The sequence below is a fragment of the Prosopis cineraria genome, unplaced genomic scaffold (assembly GCF_029017545.1).
Source record: "Prosopis cineraria cultivar Desert tree isolate PC_DT_omini unplaced genomic scaffold, ASM2901754v1 PC14, whole genome shotgun sequence".
NCBI lineage: Eukaryota > Viridiplantae > Streptophyta > Magnoliopsida > Fabales > Fabaceae > Prosopis > Prosopis cineraria.
Genome location: NW_026555345.1, coordinates 6,556,326 through 6,581,754, shown reverse-complemented (window position 1 = coordinate 6,581,754; position 25,429 = coordinate 6,556,326). Strand labels below are relative to the sequence as shown.

The 25,429-nt window shown below is 30.1% G+C and overlaps 2 protein-coding genes across 2 annotated transcripts; one reads left to right on the top strand and one right to left on the bottom strand.

Moving 5' to 3' along the window:
• Window positions 1-280: 280 nt before the first annotated feature.
• On the bottom strand, window positions 281-996 carry LOC129292085 (uncharacterized). The gene is made up of 2 exons (XM_054929605.1): window positions 858-996; window positions 281-748 (listed from the first exon to the last, which is right to left on the bottom strand). The coding sequence occupies exons 1-2, from the start codon at window positions 946-948 to the stop codon at window positions 600-602; spliced, it is 240 nt and encodes a 79-aa protein (XP_054785580.1). The 5' UTR covers window positions 949-996; the 3' UTR covers window positions 281-599.
• A 15,085-nt stretch (window positions 997-16,081) lies between these two features.
• LOC129293476 (cytochrome P450 81E8-like) lies at window positions 16,082-18,635 on the top strand. The gene is made up of 2 exons (XM_054931470.1): window positions 16,082-16,998; window positions 17,812-18,635. The coding sequence occupies exons 1-2, from the start codon at window positions 16,105-16,107 to the stop codon at window positions 18,439-18,441; spliced, it is 1,524 nt and encodes a 507-aa protein (XP_054787445.1). The 5' UTR covers window positions 16,082-16,104; the 3' UTR covers window positions 18,442-18,635.
• Window positions 18,636-25,429: the final 6,794 nt, after the last annotated feature.

Here is a 25,429-nt window from a genome sequence, read left to right as displayed (position 1 = left end):
GATCATACATCCAAACGCATCCTTGAGGTAATTACTGGAAATAAACCGAACACTAGAAATGCTAAAGATAGCCATTGAAAAGTCAGCCAAAAAAAAAAAAAGATAGCCATTGAAAATGTGAAAGATGCAAAAATTCAGTCAGAAAAAATTAATTTCAATTAAAGAACATGATCTTTTTCTAAAATTTCATAATTTTAGGTCGTTAATTATAATTAATATTTTTAGAAGATACTTAAATATCATTTTTCCCTTTTATTTTGTTAATAACTAGACTGATCACTTGTAAGCAAATAAGTCACGAGGAACCCTTCATCATTCAAAATACAAACACCATCATCAAAACTACAATACATACACACAATTCATTAGCAACACCTTATAATTACCTCAACTTCCCATAAAATCTGCAGGCACGTAGGAAGAGAAGAGGGAGACATTATTATTCTCCTACATACAAATGCAAAAAAACACAGAAACAACGTTACAAGATTTCATTAATTTCATAAAAACAAGCCTGTTTATTTAATATTACTGAAGTAGCTTCTCACACCACACACAAGAAGACAACTATATGTTATATATTATTTTTATTTCTTTTGCTACTTCTTGCAGTTTCGGGTATAGTCGGAGCACGGAGCAGGACTTGGACGTGACTTTCCAATGCAAGATGAATAAGGAGAACCAGGAGGACATTTGACTGCAGGCTTATTCGGATCCTTTGAGGGCGAGGTCACCGACGACGTCGTTTCTGTGTTATCACATATAATATTATTTACAGCGAAAAGAATAACTAATATCTAACTCATAATAATTTCATAATCGTGGCAAATTAAATTAAAGGAAGTTGAAGTTGTTACCGAGTAATAGACGAGCATGAGTGGAAGAGGGAAGGGAGAGAAATATTGTGGAAACCAAAATGAGAAAGGCTATTAGAATGGCCTTCTTCATTGTTTTCAGAGCAGTTCACAAACTAACAATGCTAAGTTTTGGTATGCTTGCTTCAATTAATGAGGAGCCCATTGTGTCTCTTTATAGTCCGCAGGGAGAGAATCAAAGTTGAAATCGTCAACCATAATTGATGCAGGGCAAATATTTTATTTTCATTATTTTGTATTATTTAATTTCACGTTCTATTTACCTATTGATAAGGCGGCCCCTCATATTCAAACAAATGTATTTTATATTAAATATTAATATTGATATAAATATTAATGATATCATTCAATTGCTCGAGAAAAATTACACATTTAATCATTTAATTTTATCAAGGTTTCAATTTAATCAATTTATGTTATGACGTGTCTTTTCCTATTTTGATTGTTGAGAAGAGGACATTTGGTCAATTAATTTATTTCATATATGAGGATAATTATAAGAGAGAATTTTAGTTAAGAATCTAGGAAAAAATTTAATTTCAGGTGGGTCCAAAAATATTATTAAATTTTATTTTAGTTTAGGGAAGAAAAATTAAAAGAATTTTAATAATGAAAAGACTAAAATACTCTTCAAGTGTTATGCAAAATCACTAGTTGTTAATTTTTTATTACACTTGTTAATTTACTAATGTTACTTATAAATACATCTATTTGTTAAACAATCAGTAATATTAATTACTAATTTACTAACATCAATTATAAATTACAAAACCTATCAGTAATTCACAATTAATGTTAATAAATTACAAGACATGTATGAAATTTACAACTAATGTTAATAAATTAAAAAATAAAGTTAGCAATTTAACAATTGATATTATTACTTATGATTGAAAAACTGATGCTGCAAGACTTATCTAATTATTACTATGTTAACTCATGTAATTTGTAACTCATATTTGTAAATTAACAAATGGAGTACTAAAATTAATAATTAGTGATTTTGCATAATAGGTGAAGGGTATTTTGGTATTTTTACTGTTAAAATTCTTTTGACTTGTTTTTCTTGGACTGAATTAAAATTTTAGAATATTTTTGAATCAATCTAAAATCAAGTCTCTTCCTAGGTCCTTAACCAAAATTCTCCTTAATTATAAAGGATTAATTTATTTTTAAAACCACCAATACACATTTTATAGAAGGATAAATTTATTGACAAAAAATTAAGTGAAATTGAATCGGATAGAAAAATCCATAAAATATATTTATAAATTACACTTTAACTTTTTATAATAATAAAAATTTCTTAACATTAAGAAAAGTTGAGAATTGACAAGGTTGAATAAAGATCATATTTTTGGTGTGAATCAGAAGATTTGCTTAGCGACTGAAGAATGAAAACAACTTTGATTTTTGAGGCTATTTCACAGAAATGAGTTTCGGAATCCTCGTTTATGGTATTTGCATGCAAAAATAATTAAATTTCAAATTTTACCAAAAAAATTAGTCAATAATTTCTGAATATTTAAAGAAAATGCCAAATTGACTAGGTCATCGAAAGACTTGATGGTTGACCAAAAAATAAAGACAAAGTGGAGGCGCTTTCCACGAAACGGTACATTCACTGTCAGAAAAAGACGGAGAGAAATAAATTAAGTGACACACACGGATACAGATCCTCTCAGACGCGCCATCTCTTAGCGTCCTTCAGCATCCCAAATCTCAGCCCTCTAATGCATATCTAATGTCTCATGAATAATTTTATTTTAAAAATTAATTCTTTTAGTTTGTTTTAAAAAATTATTAAATTAAATAAATCAGGTTAAAGTTTGAATAAGCCAAATTGTAAGTATTTGCCTACAATCTAACTTATTTTATAAATTTTTTAAATAAATTTTTATTAAATAGATCATGTTAAAGTTTGAATAAATCAGACTATAAATATTTGCTTAAAGTCTAACTCACTCTATAAATTATTTTTAAACATATTTTTATTAAATAAGTTAAGTTAGAGGTTGAATAAGTTGAATTATAAATTTTTTTTCTGTGAAAACCTGTAGGGTAATTTTTTAGAAGAAGTTTTAAAAATAGAAAATGAAATAAAAAATCAATTTAATGAAAAAAATAATTTTTAAAATAAAATTATTTTATATTAGATGATATGAAAATTATGGGAGATTACATATTTATTGGAGGGCTAAGATTTGAGACATTGAGGGACGCTAAGAGAAGGCGCTTCTGAAAGGATTTGAATCCAACACACCTATTTTCATTCCAACTCTTGTTTGGAATGGAAAGAAATTAGGAAAGAGAGAAAAATTAAAAGAGAAAAGTAGAAGAAAAAATATTTTTTCCTCATATAGCATAAAGTTTTTTTAAAATTTTTCCCCTCTCTAGAAGAAGTTGGCAAAAAAAATGATAAAAAAATGTCTTCTTCATTCTAATTTCCTGCCTTACTTTTCTTCTCTCCATCTTCTTTCTATTCCAAAACCTAAACAAAGCCGTGATGATTTCGACTCGGTTGAATAAGGTTATTTTAAATAGACTTGCGCAAACATAGTTACAAAAACGCAGAGACCAGCTAAGCATAAAAAGCCTGTATGACCAAAATTATAATATTCAGGATGCATGCAAAGACAAGGAACACGGCAACCTGCGTAGCACGGCAGATCTAGAGTGACATAAGTGGTATATATGTAGAACGAAAGTAGTGGGAGCTCAAAGAACTAAAACCTTTATTGGGCTCCCTTTAAAAGGCACATCAATTTTGTAGCTAATTGTGAACTTAATGATGAGGCTGAGACTCGTGACTGAGTTTCATCCTCAGTGGCCTAAGCCCATATATTCCACCCCACATACTTCAATCCATCACAAACCCAATATATGTTGGATTTGAATTTGGTAAATAATCTAAATTCATTTATTTAATTAGTGTCTTAATTTCAGTTATTAAATTTCATCAATATTTAAAAATTATTAAAAAAATTCAAAACAATCTCCAAAATCAAAATACTCCTCACATGTAATGTCCTATTTAAAAATTTGATATTTGATACTTTATTCTATAATAAGATATCTCACAACCGTTGAATTAAATCCAACAGTTGTTTCCGTACAATGTGAGAAATCGTGAATGACTAGATCTAAATCCATATATGCTTCAGAAAAACAATTGTGAAGTGATCCTCAGACTCGTTCCTCGGCTGTGGCTTTCATTACACAATCGCTTCTCAAGTTTTTTTTTTTTTTATAGGGATATCTTTCTATTAAATACAATTTTGTTTGAAGCATTGTGTCTATTAAATATAGGTACCTTTCCAAACGGAAATGCATGAGAGATGTTGATTACACGATCGCTTCTCAATTTGCTCTACGGCCATGCTTCTATTCTACCTTTATTAGTCCAAGAGCGGAGCCAAGATTTTTAGTTTATGGGGCTGAATAAAAAAGCAAATACACACACTGAGCGTAATATAAATATTTCAACATAATCACAATCAATTTTATAAATATATAACCAAAATAAATATGAAATTTACTTTTTAACTTTCCTTGTCCATTTATAACATCAAAATAATCAATTATTACTTTTACAATGAACTTTTCAACAATGTCCTTTTGAATATAAATTATTATTAAATTAGTGAAATTTATTTTCTTTCTTATTGCGAAGCCTTGTTTTTATAGTTTTTATTTCTGAAAAAGCTTATTCAATGGTTGTTGTTGACCTTGGAAAAGTTAGTACATGCCTTAGTAATATGTAAATCAATTAAAGGATTAAAATATAAGGTATTTTTAGTTAAATTTTACCCTCAATAAATTATATAATTATTTCAAACTAATACCATCTTTTCTCATATATATATATATATATATTTATCCTTATTTAATATGATGTTTCACTTCAAAATAAATATAAAATGATTTATTTATTAAATTTTTTTTTGAAAAAACACATTAATTACATCTTAAAATTCTAAAAATACTTTATATTTTTGAATATCCAACTCTTTAAAAACTATCATATATTTTTTTAACAGATGGAGTATATATTTATTTATGAAAAAATTAATATTTCAATCCTTCAACTTTTAACTCACTTATAACTCAATTCCTCAACTATGACTCTCTACGACTCAGTCCCTCAACTATAACTCGCTGTGACTCAATCCCTCAACTTTTGATTTACCTATAATTTGGTCCTTATTTTTTAAATTTTTTGTAAAAAAAATTTTGTCAAATAAGAGGGATAAAAAAATGTTCATATATTATTCTAAAATACCCTCCTCTTGCTCATTGATGTGAGAAATTGCTAACATGAAAAAAAATTAACAAAAGTTCAGGGACTAATTTGTAAGTGATTCAAAAATTGAGGGATTGAGTCATAGGCGAATCATAGTTGAGGAATTGAGTCACATTGAATCATAATTAAGGGACTAAGTTACAAGTGAATTAAAAGTTAGATGACTAAAAGATCATTTTTTTATTTATTTATGAGTAAAATATATAAACAATTTTGAAATTTGGGGCAACCGCATAGAACCCTTCTCACCTTTTAAAGTTTAAAATTAACCTCCTAATTAATTTTTTTATTACAGATTTCCTTATTGTTATTTTTTAGTTATTTTACTAATAGAAATTTCCATGCTATATTAAAGAAAACACACATAGCAACTTATAGAGCATTGGATATAAACCAATAATAACACAAAATTGTGGATAAAATTTTTATAAAGCTATTATTACCTTACATTAGTTGCCGCGTAAGTTGTCATATGTCTTTTCTTAATATGACATGATAACTTTTATTAATAAAATAACTAATAAATAACAGTAAAGAACTCTGTGATGGAAAAAAAAGAAGTTAGGGAGGTTAGTTTTAAATTTTTAAATGTGAGGGAGATTTTGTGTAACTGCATCAAATTTTAAAGGATTTTTATATATTTTAACCTTTATTATTTATTTAAGTCTTCTCTGTAACACTAACAATGAATTTAGGTTTTACGATGCGAGTCTTTTATCTGGGATGGAAAGAAAATAGGGAGAGAAGAAATCATGGAAAAGAGGTTGGAGAAAAAAAAAATTTGCCTTCTCTAACATAAAGTATTTTAATTAATTTTTCCTGGCTCTTGGGAAACTTAAACGAAAAACAATGATGAAAAATGTGTCTTTTCATTCTAGTTTCCAACATTTGTGCTTTGCGGTTTACTTCCAAGCAGATCGAATGAATCTCATCAAATCGGTGATCTCCTCATCATGTGTTTACCAGATGTCCTGTCTTCTGCTTACAGAGGAGTTAACTAAAAAGTTTGATTCTAAATGTACAATTTTTTCTGGGGATCATCAGGGGATCGTAACAAAAGAATTCATTTGTCAGCTATGTGAAAATAAGAAAGAAAGGCGTACTGGGGTTTAGATCCTTTCACAATTTTAATAGATAAAATATTTGAAAACTCTGCTGGAAGGCGATCTTAATTAATTCAAGGCTCCATATTCTTGGCTGGTGAAGCATGGAAATCCTGAACCTCAAGCTTGTCTCCTTCTTAGTCAATATCCATCCCCTTATATCATCATCATCATCAAAAAATATAAGACTAGATTTACATTTTCTTTTGTTTCGTTTTATGAGAAAGTCTTTTAAGGTTTTTTTTTTTGGTATTAAAAAAGTTTAGGTGAGTTGGTCATGGGAGCTCACTAGAGTTAGGATTTGCCTCTAGACTCAATAGACACTTGTAGATGTATTTGTAGATCACTCATCAATAAAATCCTCACATCAACAACGAGATTTGATCATATAATCTCATGGATTATAAATCAAATCCTTATAAATTGAACCAATATTTCATTATGCCAAAAAGACAGGGATAAAGAGTTGGAAATATTGATGAAATAATTAATGGGATTTTAAATTTTATAGAATATTAACATAATTTGATCTTTTCTTTCTGACGGGTGGTGCCACAAAACTGTTGCTTGAAAATAAGAAAAACAAGGATATTATTAGCTGAGTGGGTCGTACTCGTAGGAACTTGCTCATTGAATTTGTTTAAATTTTTCACTACAGAAATAAAGCTTTTCCCTCCTTTTTTTTTAATTTGCTGTTTTTATGTGAGAGTTTTAGCCTTGAGTTTAAACTTTAAAGCATATCAATCAGTGAAAGTGTTTAATTTAATTATACATTACTCTTTCAATTTACTATATAGAGAGAGTCGAAGAGGGCGACAAGAGAAATATTGCAAGCCAAAAAAAAAAAAAGACAAACAAAAGGGAGGGCTTCACGATTAGGAAGCCCCAAATAATGTTTAAGGATATTATCTTTATCACGGAAAAGTTTTTTTAAATTGAGTTAACATTTGAGGAAAATAATAATGGTCAAGGAAAATGGAAAGAAAGTTAAATAATAATCAAACATGAGTAGACCAAAGAAATTGACGACGACGAGGACCAAGACTTCGAAGCTAGGCTGTCCATTCACACTTCTTTTAGGATAATATATATATATATATATATTGAGAGGAGTATTAGTATTTAAAATTGAATAGGCTTAAAGGTGTAATTTTAACGCTATGTGTGGTAAAAAAAAATTGAATAATACTTTTCTTTTGAACTACTTCTTAATTAACCTTTTTTTAATTTTTATAACTTCTTACTCAAGTTGCTCCAATCAAACGGGATCTCATGGGTTTGTATTTTGAACAAGGATTCGTTTATAGAAATAATCCCAAAAATCAATACTCAACTAGTCCATTTGAAGCGGGCTAAAATATTTTCAAAGTTTGATCTTAAAGTGAGATTTTGGTAGCTAGGGATTGACCCAATAGACTGTTATAAAATGGCCTTTTGCATTCTTAATGCTCAATACCAATGAATGATCATACCATTCGGACTCAAGACAGCCTCTTCACTAGTTTAGAAGGCTATGATCTATATTTTTGAGCCCATTCTTAACAGTGCCCTAGAATATATTGATGATATATTACGAAAAGCTTGATTTGATAATATTTTACTTCTGTCATATTAAAATTCAAGTATGTTTTGATTTATATCTTTGAGGTACCTATGCATCAAAAAGAATTTGATTGTGATCCATGAGTTTGAACCATATTACTACGCTTAGAGATTTGTAGATTTCTCTTGCTTTAAAATTTATTATCTTAAAATTGTTTTGTCGATGGCAAATAACATGAAAATAAAATAAATCGTACACAATAAAATTATAAGTAGGGAGGTCACAAAAAATATAATAATAAGGAGGGAAGGAACTTTATTTAATAATTAGACTGATTTATAGCAAATAATCCAATACAACACCAGCACACACATAATTAAGTCCAAGAATTTCTCACATACCCTCGAGAGAACAACGCATACATAGAACTTCCCATGAAACAGGCAGGAAGAGGAAAACATTATTCTTCAAAAGACAAATGGTAATCAAAAGCTGCAACATTAACACGCATATAACACTGCATACGTATTACACGACGGATCGCAAAAGCAATACCATAAAACTCCATCGAATCTCACACACATGGATACAGATCGTATTAGAAACATGACAGTTTATTCAACACTTAGATAATTAAGAGAGCTTCTCCCACCAAGCAAAACGACCATATTGTTATGATCTTTTGCTACTCGTGACAGCCTTTGCTCTACACACTGCACGATTGAGTTGGAGGATTCTTTTTTTGGAAGGCAAGATCGATGAGTAGAATCAGGAGGACATGAAACTGCAGGCTTATTTCCTTTGAGAGCGACGTCGTTTCTGCGTTATCAAATATAACATTTACATAATATTACATCCGTTTAATATATTCACAGCAAAAAAATAACTAATATGCAACTCATAATATATAATTTCATTGTTGAGGCAAGAAGCTATATTTAGTCTTGACAAAATCCCAGCAGGTATTGATCTTAGTGAAAGTAGTTAAATGCGAAAGTATCAAATTTGAGTATGTGAATATAAATGTAAAATTAAAGAAGCCTTTCAGGAGGAGCTAATTAGTAATTAAGTAACTCATGATGGACGATGAGTGGAAGAGGGAAGGGAGAGAGATATGTTGGAAACCAAAATGAGAAAAGCTACAAGGATAACCTTCTTCATTTTTTTCAGAGCAGTTCACACACACTAACAATTTTAATTAATTTTCGTTCAGTACGCTTGCTCCACACTACTGACTAGCCCATTCTGTTTATTTATAGTCCTCAAGGAGAGAATCAAGGTTGAAATTGTCGACCATAATTGATGTGGGGGTAAATATTTTATTTACGAGAATTTTTCATTATAATTTCATGTGTTATTGACTAATTGGTTAGGTGTGCCCCTATTGTTCAAAGAAATGTATTTTATATTAAATATTAATATTGATATAGATATTTATAGTATTATTTACTTTTTGAATTGCAAGAAGCGTACAATCAATTAATTTTATGCAACATTTCAATTCAGTCCTTTAATTTTGTAAAGTGTTGTTTTATATCTAATTCTAACAGTGTTATTCATCATTAACATAAAATGTTGATATTGCAATTTTAAATACTAACAAAATCTTATCAAATGCTGCTATATTAATTTTAAATTTTTAAAAATTAATATTTGATAATTATTTATTAGTTTTTAAAATTGTAATACCAGTATTTTTTGTTGATTAATTAACAAAGTTAAAGTTTGAGAATTGAAAAGACATTTTATAAAATTAGAAAAACATATTGAAACCTTAAAAAAAATAAAGGACTAGAAGTTTTTTGGCCTTTCTGAATCTGTTATTGTACGTTTCAATTCAAGTATGGCGAGCAAAAGTCTTATTTTGGTAGGGAGAAAATGAATTGGAAGAGATATTGTCTACTATTTTTATGAAAAATAATTAAGAGTAGGAATATTTAGTAATGAACTTGTAATAATAAAATGATAAAAATTGCACACAACTTATTGTGGAAAAGCTATTGTCCAAAAAATATTTTATAAAAAATTTCTTTATTTTTCATTTAAATTTTAAACATGATACTATGTGTCACATTGGTTGCACTGAATTTGAAAAAAATGAGCTATAGTTTTTGTTTAATAGCAGAAAAATATTACGGTCTCTATAGATTTGAGTTTTGAGATGTGTGTGCGTGTAGATAATTAACAAATGTATTATGAACTATACCCGTATATGTCGTCTGATCAAACATAATCTAGATTAGCAGTAACCTAATGTTTATTTACAAAAACATGTTGGTGTTACCAAAATAGAAGATTTTTTGGGAGAATTTCAGTTAAAGACCATGGTAGAGACTTAATTACTGATGGATCTAAAAAAAGTCTAAAATTTCAGTGTAGTCCAAAGAAGAAAAGTCAAACCAATTCCAACAATAAAAAGATTAAAATACTCTTCACTTGTTATGCATAATCACTAATTATTAATTTTCTTACAGTATTTGTTAATTTACCAATATCATTTATAAGTTATATTCATTTGTCAGACAATCAGTAATATTAATTGTTAATTTACTCACTTTATTTATTAATTTACTAACATTAGTGGTAAACTATAAGAATTGTTAGTAATTTATAACTGATATTAGTAAATTAATAAATAAAGTTAGTACTTTAAAAATTAAAATTGTTGCTTTTGATTGAATAACTGATGTCAAGTCTTATATAATTATTGACATATCAACTTATATAATTTGCAACTTATTTTCATAAATTAACAAGTAAAGTAAAAAAATTAACAAGTGATCATGCATAACAAGTGAATGATATTTTAGTCTTTTTATTGTTAAATTTCATTTGACTTTTCTCCATTGGACTGAATTAAAATTTTAAAATTTTTTTAAACCTACCAGTAATTAAGTCTCTATCATGGTCCTTAACTGAAATTCTCTCATTTTTTTTGCATTTATAATTTTTATTTTGCACAATCAAAATTTTGTTATTAAAATTTTACAACAATTTAACATCAAAGATAAATTCAATGAAAAATCTCATCTATCTATTTTTCAAACTTGGATAGGAAATTTACAGGGAATTGTGGATAATATATATAAAAAATAAAAAAAAATTAAGTTAGACAAAGTATTTAAATAATTTTACAATCTTATAGTATACATATTTCTTTCTGTCTTTCTTTTTTTAGCCAGTTTATGGTATACATATTTCGCCGCCAATTACGACCGAGGGACGACATTGTATTAATTAAAGATGGTCGTGGTGATATTATTTTAAGAAATGCATATATATATATATATTGTGACAAAGAAGAAAATAGCATGCAATTAAAATATATAACAAGGTACACCATGATATTATATGCAAAATATACCTTTCAAGTTTCTTTTAAAATTATATACTGTGGAAGTAAACGAATCAGTCCTAACAATAAAAATATTCTGTAAATTAAAAAAAACTACTTTTTTATATTATATTGATGATTTCTCATCTTCTAGACATTAAGTACACAATACATAGCAACGAGCACCCAGTAATGCAAAATATATATTTAATAACGCGCCAATATAATAGATTGAATGGCAAAAGGAAGAGCTACTCTTGAAAGAAGTAAGACAGTTTCTGCATCACATAAAAGGACTGTATCTCTCACAGATACATATATTCCTTCAAATTGAGTCGAAAGAACATTGATATAATTTATGTTCCTCAAGACCCAAGTAAGGAAATTAATTATTTATGAATCCTCATTTACATGCCAACCTCCCAATTCTTGTATGACATCAGATACTTTTTCATGTAAAAATATATTTTTATATTTTACCAAAAAAAATGTAAAGCCAATAATTTTTTGAATATATATAAAGACAATGACAAATTGATATTAGGTCACGGAAAGACTTGATGGTTGACCTGAAAATGTTGACAAATTAGAGCCGATTTCTAGGAACGTCTGGAGTCAGTCAGAAAGAGAAATGAGACGTGGAGAAATAAATTAAGTTGTATGTCTAGTTGAGTCATCTCTAAACACTATGCTAAAACGAAATTAGGTTAAAGGATGCCAGGTCTTTCAGTGATTTCGACTTGGTTGAATTAGGTTATTATATTTTTAGACAGACACGCACATACGCAATTACACTACACATAGAGAGAAGCATAAAAAGCTTGAATGATCAAAATTGCATAGACTATAGAGATATAAATATGTATAATGAAAGTGGTGGGGTCAGGAGCTCAAAGAATCGGACCAAAAAAATAAAAAGACATCCTTTTTTTTGTTGAAAAAAAAAACGATATGTAGATACTATAAACTTCTTGATTTGAATAAATTTGCATCTCTTTGCCTTTTCACCAGACGATTCTGGTGTTCATATCCATTTCGTTAATTAAGTATATAAGCTGATTCCAACCTTCTACTTTAACCAGGAAATATAGCAGTAGCAGAAAACTCAAAAATGCATGGTTAATGTGAAGGTGTGGACTGTGGGCTTGAGTTAATCTTAAATAAAGTTAACAAATTTAATAATTAATATATAATAAAATAAAATGACTCATAAATTTGAGTGTTAAGATTTTAAATTAAGGTGCAGTTTCATTTCAGGATTTGGATTCCATGCCTGTCCCAACTACATGCATGCAATACCTTTCTCCACGTGTCCTTGTCTACGGCTCTGAAGATAATCATTGGTTTTAAAGAATTTATGCAACCACGTCCGGCATTCACCCAATCTTTCTCTTTGCATTTTTTTTTTGGGCCTAAAACGTGGATTTATATTCCTTACTTTTTTAATTTAAAGGTAGATAGTTCAAATACATTAAAAAGAAAATAATAAAATGAGCTAAAATTTAGGAGAAAAACAAAAAGAAGGGAGATACTTTTATTTTTTGGGTCCAGAATACAAGGAAGGTAATCAAAGATATATCTTATCAACATAGGCAACAAAAAAAAAAACTGGAGAGGATTGAGTGAATACCAACTCAGGTTGAATCAACTCTTTAAAGCCATTGACTGTCTTGAGGGGCATGTGATGAGGACACGTGGAGACAGGTATTGGATGTGTGTAGTCGGGAAAGTCGAGGGATCCAAATCCATCATTTCATTTGGATTCCATGCCTGTCCCAACTACATGTATGCAAGCCTATCCCATGTCATTTCATTGATCAAGCCCAATTCTTCTCTCTCATATCTTCAGGTGATCACTCCACATTATTTACATTAATTTCTTGGTTAATTATCCATATATATATATATATACGTATATTATATTATTATTAGAGCACATGAATACCTTACATGGAATATCTTTCAAGATCAAGATGAAAAGAACACTTATGATTCTTTACAATGCGCACACATTTTATTTTTACGGTTACGAAAAGTTTAAGTAAATTAGGCATTAAGATTCATCAAGGGCAAAGTATATCCCTAAACTCAAAAAATACTTGCAGAGGTTATTGCATATTACTCACTAACAAAATTCTCACATCTAAAGTGAAATTTGAACTCATAATCTTATGAATTATGAGCTAATTAAATCTTAAATCAATCTTTAATTTGTTGGTGCGTTAAGAAGCCTTTCACTGGGTCGCTTTAAAAAGCATGTGACTTCTGCAGCTAATTGTAAACTTTGTGATGGTGAGGCTGAGACTCTTACATGCATTACCAGTTTAATCGCCTCAGTGGCCCATGCCCATGCTGGTGGATCATTCTCAGCCAAGTTGAGATAATGATGCTGACTTATTCCTCACAAAGGCCCTTACACACAATTGAATCAATGTTCCATAATCTCTACCCTCGTCAAGTTGGTCATTAAAGGAGCATATCATTACCCAAGTTGGTCATTAAATATTGCCGATAAAGAGGCAGTACTACGCATCGTTTTGCATAGACTGAAGTCTTTGGTCTTCATTCATTTAATCATTTGATATGGATAGATATAGATCAAACTGTGCCATCGTGTCACATGATGTGAGACGCTCATTCAATTTGTGAACTTAAATTATTTACCGAATCCAAATTCAATATGGATGGCCCAAAAAGAAAAAGAAATGGGTAGTATATAATAACTATTTTTATGGCTAAAAAAAATAAGAGAGAGATAGTATTGTCTATTTTGCATTTACTCAACAATTTATTGACTTATCCGATACCGTGCATTGCCGTTTATGTCCTACTTATCGAGCCTATCTAAAATGAATCGGGAAAAGTCTTTCTTCCGAGTCTGGGTCGTCGTCCATTATTTATTTTTTCTAAATAGCCAATAACTTGGGGGGTTGGGGGAGATTAAAAGAGATTAAAAAAAACCAAATATACAGTAGAGTATACGGATCAAGTAACATGAGTTGGCCCGAATAACATACTGGTCATATGAGTCAGGTTGGTTTGAAAAAAAAAATACCAAATAAAAAATAGGTTTTTTTAGTTCAGATCATATAACTTGTGAATCATATAGGTTAACATTGATGGGTTAAAATTAGCCTGTTTAACTCATTATTTTTAAATTAAAAAAGAAAAAGGGGAAACTTTTGTGGGTATAAACTATATAAAACATGAATTACTTAGCTGACTCAATTCATATATTTTATATAAACATTAAGGGTTAATATTTTGGTGTATATAAAATGAATTATGAAGGAATATCAAACTAAAACTCATCATTTATGTGTAATTTTTTAAAAAATTTATAAAAGAATTAGTTGAAAAAAATAAACAAATTGACAAGTTAGCCTATTTAATCACTAGATTGGGATTGAATTTTTTTCACTCATATGAAAATGAATTAAACCCAACTCAACTCATATTTTCTCTAACCCATATGGGCCAACTCATAATTCAAGAAATATCTCCATCCATACACACACATACATTTTAATATTTTTATTTAATCCTTATAAGTTTGATTCAATAATTAAAACTTAGTCTTTAATTATTAACTTATTGTAAAGTAGTTCTTATAATTTTGACTTGGGTGCAATTAAGCTATTGAACTTTAACTTAATACAATTTAGTCCCTATCTAATTTTAATTATTTAAAATATTAGTTCTTGTATTTTAGAAAATAAAAGTCTAAGGACTAAAGTTATTTTTTGAAATAACTTCAATTTTATTTTAGAAAATAAAATTCAAGCATCAATGTTTTAAATTACTTAAACTATAGGGACTAAATTATAATGACTGAAAGTTTAGTGATATATAATTGCAATGAATCAAAACTATAGAGATTATGTTATATCAAGTTAAAATTTAGGGACTGAATTATAATTAAATCAAAATAATAAAAATAAAATACCTAATTTTTTTATATTTCAATAGAATTTAAATGTAAAAGAATGATACATTTTTTTTAAAAAAAATTGAAGTTATTTTGATGGAGAAAAAGATATTTTGAAGTTGTTTGAGAAAAGAATAGATGCTTGGTAGAATATTAAATATGGGTCAGGATATGATTTAATTACTAGAGAATCTCAAAAATATTTAAAACTTCAATTCAGTCTGAGAGGATAAAAGTAAAAATAATTTTAAATATAAAAAGATTAAATTATCGTTCACTTATTTTACAAAATTACTAGTTGTTAATATTTTTATTTCACTTATTAATTTTCTCATATGAGTTGCAAATTACATGAGTTAACATGTCAATAATTATATAAGACTTGATATCAGTTGTTTAATCATAAACGGCAACTTCAATTATTAAATTGCTAACTTTATTTATTAATTTACTAATATTAGTTATAAATTATTGATAAGTCTTGTAATTTACAATTTATATTTGTAAATTAACAATTAAAGTTAACAAATTAATAACTAATGTTACTACTTGTTTAACAAATGGATGTAATTTATAAGTAATATTGATAAATTAATAATTAAAATAAAAGAATTAATAAATAGTAATTCTGCATAATAAGTGAAGGTATTTTGGGCTTTTCACTATTAAAATTATTTTTATTTTTATCTCTCTAGATTGAACTGAAACTTTAATTTTTTTTTAGACCCTGTAATAACTAAATCACATTCTTTATCTTTATTTAAAATTCTTCCTAAATATTTTTTGTTATTATTTATTTTTATCTTTTTATTAAAAATAATTATGTTTGACACTAAATGTGATACGTCTTTTTCTGTGAGAATTCAAATAGATAGTTTCAAGTCTATTGTGATCAGTCCAATTCATCTGACCTTGGGCCGGGAACAGCTGCACAAAATTAATCCACTTGGCCCACTTATCTCTTTAAAGAGAAGCACATGCATGAATCCTCAAAGTATCCAGAAGACAAAAAGAAAATATGTCCACAAATTTTGATCTTATCAATTATTCTATCCTTTGCCTTGCTTTCTTCTTCACCCTCAAGCTCTTTCTCCAAAACAGGAGATTCAGAAATATCCCACCAGGCCCTCCTTCTCTTCCCATACTCGGCAATCTTCACCAGCTCAAGAAACCATTTCACCACCACTTTCATCGCATTTCCCAACACTACGGCCGAATCTTCTCTCTCTGGTTCGGCTCTCGTTTGGTCGTCGTCGTCTCGTCGGCCTCCGCAGTTCAAGAATGCTTCACCAGAAACGACATCGTTCTGGCCAACCGCCCGCGGTTCCTCGCCGGCAAACATGTCGGCTACAACTACACCACCGTTGCCTTCGCCCCGTACGGCGACTACTGGCGCAACCTCCGCCGCATTGTGGTGCTCGACGTCCTCTCGACGCACCGTCTCAACTATTTCATGGACATGAGGAGGGACGAGATGAAGCGGCTCGTTCAAAAGCTGGCTCATGATTCCGGCGAGGGTTTTGCGAAGGTGGAGCTTAGATCAAGGTTTTCTGAGCTGACGTTCAACACTATGATGAGAATGATATCAGGGAAGAGGTATTGGGGAGACGATAGTGAAGTCGGGGACGTGGAAGAGGCAAGAAAGTTCAGAGAGATGATAAAGGAATTGGTGAAGCTAGGAGGAGCAAATAACCCTGGAGATTTCTTGCCGATAGTTAGATGGTTTGATTTGGATAATTTGGAGAAGAAGCTTAAGAGTATTAGCGTCAGATTCGATGCGTTTTTGCAAGGGCTCGTTGATGAGCATCGATATGGGAACATAAGTGGAAATACTCTGATAAATCACCTCTTGTCTCTACAGAAATCACAGCCTGAGTATTATAGGGATCAAATTATCAAAGGCCTCGTTTTGGTGCGTAAGTTCTACTGTTTTTTGCCTTTTGGTTGCCTTGTGATGTCGTTTAGTCATTTTCTTTTCTTCTTTATTAAGTACAACTGGTCCTAGATTTTTGCCAATTGAATATACTATTGGTAATGTAATGTAAGGAAAAAAAAATCAAAGATATTAAGTGAAACTGAAAAAATATTGATAAATGATACTTGCTTTTAAATGACATTTTTTAAAAATTTTCCATCTTGTTAAAAAATTTTGTCCCCATTTAAAAATTAAAGTAAAAGTTACTCCCTCCCTTGAAATATCAGATTAAAAATTACTAGGAATTTTGAGTTTTTAATGTGTAATTAATATAGTTTTTTTTTTTACAAAAAAGTCATTGAGTTGAGATATTATTAGTAAGGTTTTCTAATCATAACAACCTATTAAATAAAAATAAATATAAAAACAATATATAATTTTAAATACCATTAACTAATTTAGTATAAATTATTTAAAGGCTAAGTGACTTATATAAGTCACTTTCGACCCATTCAAACCTGCGAAAAAAAGCTGTTGAATGCTATTTAAAATATTAAAATTGTCATAAAATTATATTATTTTTTAATATTACCTTAATTAATTACATTGAACGCATTATCATATTAATTTCTAACTTTTCTTACTACTTTTACGTCATAGTTTACAATACGGGGCATACATGAAAAAATATTTAATGCTCCGACAAGCGTATAAGATAACTAAAGAAGGATCATGGACATAAATATTCTAGAGAGGAAGTACGTGGTTGACACTTCCTGTTCTCGAAATTGACATGGTTTGACTTCATAGGTAATGCTTATTGCTGGAACTGACACATCTGCTGTAACTTTAGAGTGGGCAATGTCTAGTTTACTGAACCATCCACAGATATTGAGAAAGGCAAGGCAAGAAATAGACATACAAATAGGGCAAGAACGCTTGGTTGATGAACAAGACGTTTTGAAACTACCATATCTTCAGAACATTGTCTCTGAGACATTTCGGCTACATCCTGCAGCGCCATTGTTGATACCTCATCTATCCTCAGAAAACTGCACCGTAGGAGATTACAGCATCCCAAGTGATACCATGGTGTTGATTAATGCTTGGGCCATTCACAGAGATCCTCAATTGTGGAGTGATCCTTTGAGTTTCGAGCCTGAAAGGTTTGAGAAAGAAGGGCAAGCTAACAAGTTGATTCAATTTGGAGTTGGAAGGCGAGCATGTCCTGGGTCAGGCTTGGCACAGCGCACAGTGAGCTTGGCTTTGGGATTATTGATTCAGTGCTTTGAATGGGAACGAGCGAGTGAGGAAGAAATTGATATGACAGAAGGATCAGGACTTACCATGCCAAAACTTGTTCCTTTAGAAGCCATGTGTAAAGCACACCAACCCCTCATTAGCAAGGTTCTTTCTGAAAGTGTTGTTGAAATGACATAGATGACGGAGTGGTGTGTGTATTGGTCTATATTAGCATTTTAGAGTTTAGTACTCCTCCCGACTCATTTTTAATTCATAAGACACTTTTACGAGAAAGAAATGAGGGAGGGATTAGTATATTAGTGTATATTGGTATTTTTGCCTTCAGTATATATTATTGTAATAAATAAAAGGTAAAAGTGCAGTTTTAATGAGGAGGATGAGCTTCATCTAATGCAGGATTATTGTACCAATGGATGGAAAACAATTGCCAGACAGGAATTTCGGACTTTTTTCAACAGATGGAACCTTAATCATGAAATAAGACATGTTGAAATATTTATGGATTCACATTAGTTAATAAATCAAAATAAATTGATCTTTATCATATTATAAGGACTGTAATAGGAGGATCACACAAGTGAATTTAATGGATAAAGGTTTAATCTACAATCATATAACAGTCAGTTATTCCTTGTTTTTTAACTAATTAGATCAAAGATAATAAGATATTAATAAATTAATTATTAAGATAGTTATTGATGTAATTCATGTAATGTAATTCATCAATAACAAATACATACAACATATTTTTTTTCTATTTTCTTCATTATCTCTGCATTTTTTTAGAACCACAAGGCTTAGTGGATTGTGCATTTACCTAAACTCAAAGTAATCAAAGTTTTATTATTAACTTATATTTTTTTTAGATCACAGCCCACTAAATTCTAGTTTATTGAGATTCTAATTTCAACAAGAACATTAGAGCCTGGCTATGACTCTCAAGTTAATTTTAAAGTATATCATCTTAATTTTTAAGAATGTTAGTTGAGTTTGGCTCTATATGAATATGATAATCAAATGGTATGGCGTGAATTATATGTATTCTATTGTTATTTTCGTGGATTTCTTGATGCGTATTGATAGAATGATGTGCGAAACATAATTGTAATTATTGATTGAATTATATGATTAAATATTTTCATTGGAGAAGAAGATTTCTGCAAGAACACATCTGTATGTTTATTAACCCCAATTTTCGATGAGTAAAACTGCACATAAATAATAATAATAATAATAATAATGTTTTACTCAACCTTTGAGATTTTGGATTTCATGGTTTGCTCACTTGCTTTTTAATCGCCAGATGCTTAAACATGATTTTTTTTTTCCCTTTTCGCTGCGAACTAAGCCTCCAAAACGCTGGAGATTGTCGCTAGAATTGTTTGATGCTTTGCCGTCTTCGCGTTGTCGAGGGTCTTCCCTCTTGGCTTCTGGTTTGCGGCATTTAATTCGAAAAGGTGTTGCCTTCGCCTTATCTTCAAGACCGACGGAATTTGTCGCTGGAAATTCCTTGCTCAGATCCGATGGTTGCTGCCATCGTCCTAGTCACTGTCAATAGTGCTTGAGAATATCAAGCAGTCGCTGGAAGTTTTCTGGTTCACGGCGTCACACCTGCTGTCTTAGCTGGAAGGACTTCTGATTCGCCGCATATGGCTGCAGCTATCTTGTCAAGGAACGAATGGGGCTACTTCAAGATCGCCGGCGTGAAGTCGTCAGAGATGGCCGCTGCGTCGTCGTCCCTGTCAGTTTCTGGTTCGCGGCTGCTTGAGGACGCAGAAAACCGGGTCAAGCAAGGAAGTCGGATCAGGTTCTAGGGATCCGACTGATGCACTATTCGAGTGGGCCGAAAGTTTTTGGGCCCAGCTCTGATTTGGCATTAAAAAAGGGGCTGGTGATTGGGCTGAACCTGTGGCCCGGTGAAATGAATAAAAACCTTTAGTTTAAGTAAATTCCGACGTGGCCCCAGTTTTATTCACCGTCGTGGCCCAGAATTTCCAGAAATTATGGTTTGACCCCAGGAAAGTTTTGGAAGTTATAGGTCATGGCTAAAGTTCCAGAATTATATTTGTACCCCAAATCTCTTCCAGAACTAGTTTTTTGCCCCCGAACCACAAATTTTGTAATGTCCCAAAATTATCCCTAATTCCAAATAGACTCAAAGGACTCATGAAATTAATTTAATTTGTCATAAAAGTCATAGAAGCCTTATAATTAATCATGATTTGGATATTATTGCATTAATAACGAATATACCTCATAGATGCAACATTATTATTAGTGTAATTTTGGGGTTTGAACTTTTAAGGATAGGCATACAGCACATATAATGTATTAGATATATTCATTATATCATATGGGTACATGGAATATTTAATTCATTTTTGGTTTGTATTCTTGTATGAGCCAAATCTATATAGTATAAGAGTTTAGTGCACAATAATAGTTGCATAATTAAAATTCGCTTGTTAAAAATTTTATACTATAATTATGTTATGGATGTATAATTATTATTTTCTATTTTTTATTTTGCAATTTCAATTTTTGTTTTGGGCAAGTATTTTTGTTAAGGCTTTTTATGGGACTAATTATGATCATTGTGAGAGTCCTTAAGTATAAACCTTGCCATTTTGAGAATTATTTGAATTTGTGATAACCCAAACCAGAACATCTCTCTTGACAGTCCTGTACTTCTGACAAGGTCTATCATAAATATTTGTATAAGTTCAACTAGATCCATTTGATAGTGATTAAATTCACCATTGAAGAAAGGAACGAGGGACAACACTTCTGTCAAAATATATTTGTGATGTTTGACAGCACTCAGTTATAATGGGACATTTGGTGTTAAAGGAGCATATAATGAATTTGTATAGGGTTGACCTAGAAGTATTTCTTGGTCTATAAAACTACTACAATCTAAGTATGAATTCTTGGGATTTTCTTACTTCACGTAAAGGAGGGAAAAGATTGATGGATCATGTAATATTAATAGTAACTCATAAGAACCTCTAATTTAAGGAGGGAGTGCTTCAAGTTTGGAACAATTTTAGAAGTTAACGCTCATTTAAGTGGGAGTTGTTAGACTCAAAAAATTATCTTTTATCATCTCATTTGGTCTATTAGTTTAATGGACATTAGAGAATAAAAGAGACTAGGCCTTGAAAATATTGTCCTTCATAAGCTTATGACTTATGTCGCTCTTGATAGTTTGGGCATGCAAATCCTTATATTGTAAATCTTGTATATATGTTTTACTGTTGATAATGAGTTCATTAAAGGAATGGATTAATTACGAGTACTTGGAATTTCTAGCTCCATCTATATGCTAAGGCATTTACAAATAAATTAGTTATATATAATTTTTTGTAGGATATTGAAAGAGTCATTTACACCTAGTGATTGTGTGACCATGACAATGTATTGTTTAAATTATATTTAAAGATATTATGTTGGCAATTAATTTTACCCTATAGGTATGTCATTATCAATGTAATTTGTGGTTAAAATTTTGAAATTATCTGCAAACACTATATTAGTTAAGGACGCCCTTCGTAAATGAGATTACTATTATTGATAGTTGGTTGGCGTTTATTTTGACTATTTTGCATATAAAAAATTTTGTAAGCTTTTGCTATTAATGACTCTAAGGATGCTAAAATATGCACTAATCTTTAATCTAGATTTTGCTTTAAGTATCCCTTGGTAAATACTTGTGAAATCCTCATAAGAAACTATTGAATAATCTTTGGAAAAAAAATTCTTGTACACTAAAGGGTGCCTGACACCCAATGTTGGTTGTTAAAATTAAATCCTCCTTTAAATTTGTGACTATGAGGATTTAAAAGATGCATCATATGCATTTCATGATACAAAGAGGAGCTACCTTATAAAAAGAGTATATTGTGGACACTTATAGCTACCTCAATTTAGGATATAAAATATATATAGCTTGTCGTGAAGCTTTTCATTAGGCTATATAGTTGAGGAATGTAATATTCTCAAATTTCAAAATTTGACTTTAAGGTGTTAATAAGGGCAAAATAGTAAATTTTGAGTTAATAGTGTTTTTGGACTACTAATGAATTTGTTGGACCTTTGGACAATTTTAGATGTCGGCTTGATTGGTGTTCGAATAGACCGAGTATCAAGTGAGGCCTAAAATTCATTTTGGCCTCACTGTGTCATTCGTTATAGCGGATGCATCATGCACAATGGCAAATATGCAAAAATCTAATTTAATTAGATAGTCCTGTAGACTAAAATAGAGGGAGAGAAAGAGGAGGACGTGAAGGGTGACAAAGAGGGATGTTTTCTCTACTAGGGTTTCATATTTCAAGCACTTGGGAGACATTATGACCTAGCAACACCTTAGGGTAAGCTTCCTATCCACTCTCCTTTCTCTCAATTTTAAATTTTAGGAGATTTGAGTGTAATTGTGTGTTGATTTCATCCTTCCTTAGGTTATAACCAAACCTATTGTGTTCTTTAAGACCATAGAGAGTTAATTTAAGTTTCTACACCTAAGTTTGATAATAAAATGGTGATTTGGAACTTTAAGTTAGGGTTTAGACGAACCCTAAATTTAAATGAGTTTTGGGAGCAATATGGTTTAAGATTTAATGTCATATAAGTTTATGGATGTTAGATATGATCAATGAAATATAATGTGAGTGCTATTTATGCTAAAGAGAAATTTGGGTAATGTGAGTACCTAAATTTATGCTTAAAGAGTGATTATTAGAATTGTAAATTGATGATTAATGTTTAATCTTATAAATTAAATATTAATTGGATCTCTTTGAGATAAAGGTGTTGGATAGGGATGCGCAACAGAAGATTAAAATTTTAAATTTCTATCTTGATATGAACCGAACGAATTCATTTAAGTCAAGGTGGATAGAAGAATTATCTTTTAACTCTAAGCTCCTCACATGTTGTCTTTAATTAATTGGATATTAAGAGCTGACAATGTAAATATACTCCCTCTGCTGGTATTCACACGAACAACTTTTAACTCAAATGGCATGCTGGTGCTTGAAATGTTTGTCCATTTTCTTAAATGTTGAATTACTTTTCTCTAAGGTTTATCTATGGTTTTCAATGTGTTTTCTCATTAGGACTTTTCTAACTTTCTCTCCAAATGCATGTCCCCTTATCTATATTATATATAGATTAGGGCTTTTGCCTTTCTATTGAATTTTGAAAATAATCACAATTATTTCAAAAATTATATCTTAAGCCAGCGAAAATAAAACTTAATTTATCTCATAAATTAAATTTAATCTATAATGTAAAATTAAATTTAAAACTAACACAACGTAATACAATACAATACAATACAATACAATATAATGTTACATATACATATTATATATATATATATATATTATATTTAATTTCATATATCATATACATATATATATATATATTAGATTAATACACACACAACATGAATATATATATATATTTCAAATATATATATAATATTTATCAAATAAATATTTAATTATATATATATATAATTCATTCACCTTAGATAAAGCATTACATTTATTGAATCTAAACACCTTTCAAATTCAATAAACTTGGATATTATAACTCAAGTTGGGTTGTTCTTGTGTGCGACCCTGTAGATCCACATGAAGTTGACAGTAGGCTAATTATGCTACTAGCCCACAAGTCACAAGTGACCTCTAATAAGATATTACAACTACCTAATTCATATGAAAATCAATGATCCGATGTAACCTATCATATAATTGTATCATATCCCTTTTGTCATGAGATATTTTGGTTAAATGTGAGACATGAAATTGTCATTCTCCTTTACCTAACCATTACTTTCTCAATCTCTGAGTGAACTAACTATAACAATGGGAAAAATCATTTCCATCATAGTATGGCCATACATTTTCTCAATCTTACTCATCGAGGGATCCGATAATATATCTCAATTAACGTGAGAGATAAATTTCATCTTGACCACTTATATTCCTCTACATGAATATGACTAAACTCAATCATAGCTTTTATAATCACCCAATCAAAGGTAACTTTTGACTAAATCAAAGTTCAGTGGTCACCATATAGGAATTCATAATAATCTCAGGTCAAAGGGTTTAGTGATATGGTTACATATGAGATACGCATATGACTTGTATTATACAGCTTTCTTATAGCGGGTCAGTCTAGCACCTTGTACTCTTTCAAATACCTATGACTTTGATTTATATATCTATAATTAATCAAAGTCCTACTAATCTTTTTTCATCTATGATCCCTCACGAATGATCGATTAGGGACATGTAAGACAATCATTATAATTTATCTAAGGATACAATTGTCATAGTGAACATGCAATTGATATGATAACAAAAGAGAAATTCATTAATAATATGCATAGTATAATGATTAGTTTTATGGCACAATTTCCAACAAAAGGAGTTGCTAAATTCTGAGGTAACCCTTTTTTATCACAAAAGAGTTGAGATAACTGAATAATTTAAACCTTTTATTTGTGTGTTTGGATGGTTGTGAGATTGCAATATATATATATATATATTATTCTAAATTAATACTATATTAATATAAATGTTTGTTATGATTTGAAAATTATGTGAAGTGGAATGTGTGTGTGAAGTTGTTTTTAAGACAAAGTCATATGTGTAAATATACTTGTGAAATTGTTTATGAATTAATATGTTATAAATAAATTAGAGTTAATCAATATGTAAATGTGGTATGTTAGGTTGAGTTGTTTGTGCTTAATCATTGTGAGGGGTGAGAGTTTACTCTAGGGCTGTAGCATTGTTTAGAAATTTATATGGTATACAGTGGCACCTTGAAGGTCCTGATGCCCCTTTTTTCTTATTTAAGAGTCCCAATACTATCTGTGGGATAAATTGAGCACATGACACCTTTGGTATTCAAAAGAGGGGGAATCTATCGTTCGAGAATGGGCAAAGGCATCTTTGGCCATGCTGCCTCTCATAATTGGTGATCTTAGGTTAGTCCAGTCATATGAACTTAGTCTTATTTAGTTGTTAGCCCATAAATTTAGTTGAATAAAATAAGAATGATATAAGATAGTGTGTTAATTATACATTTGCTTTTGATGCATATATGTATTCATATGATAATGGTACTTCACATGCTTATGAAAGGT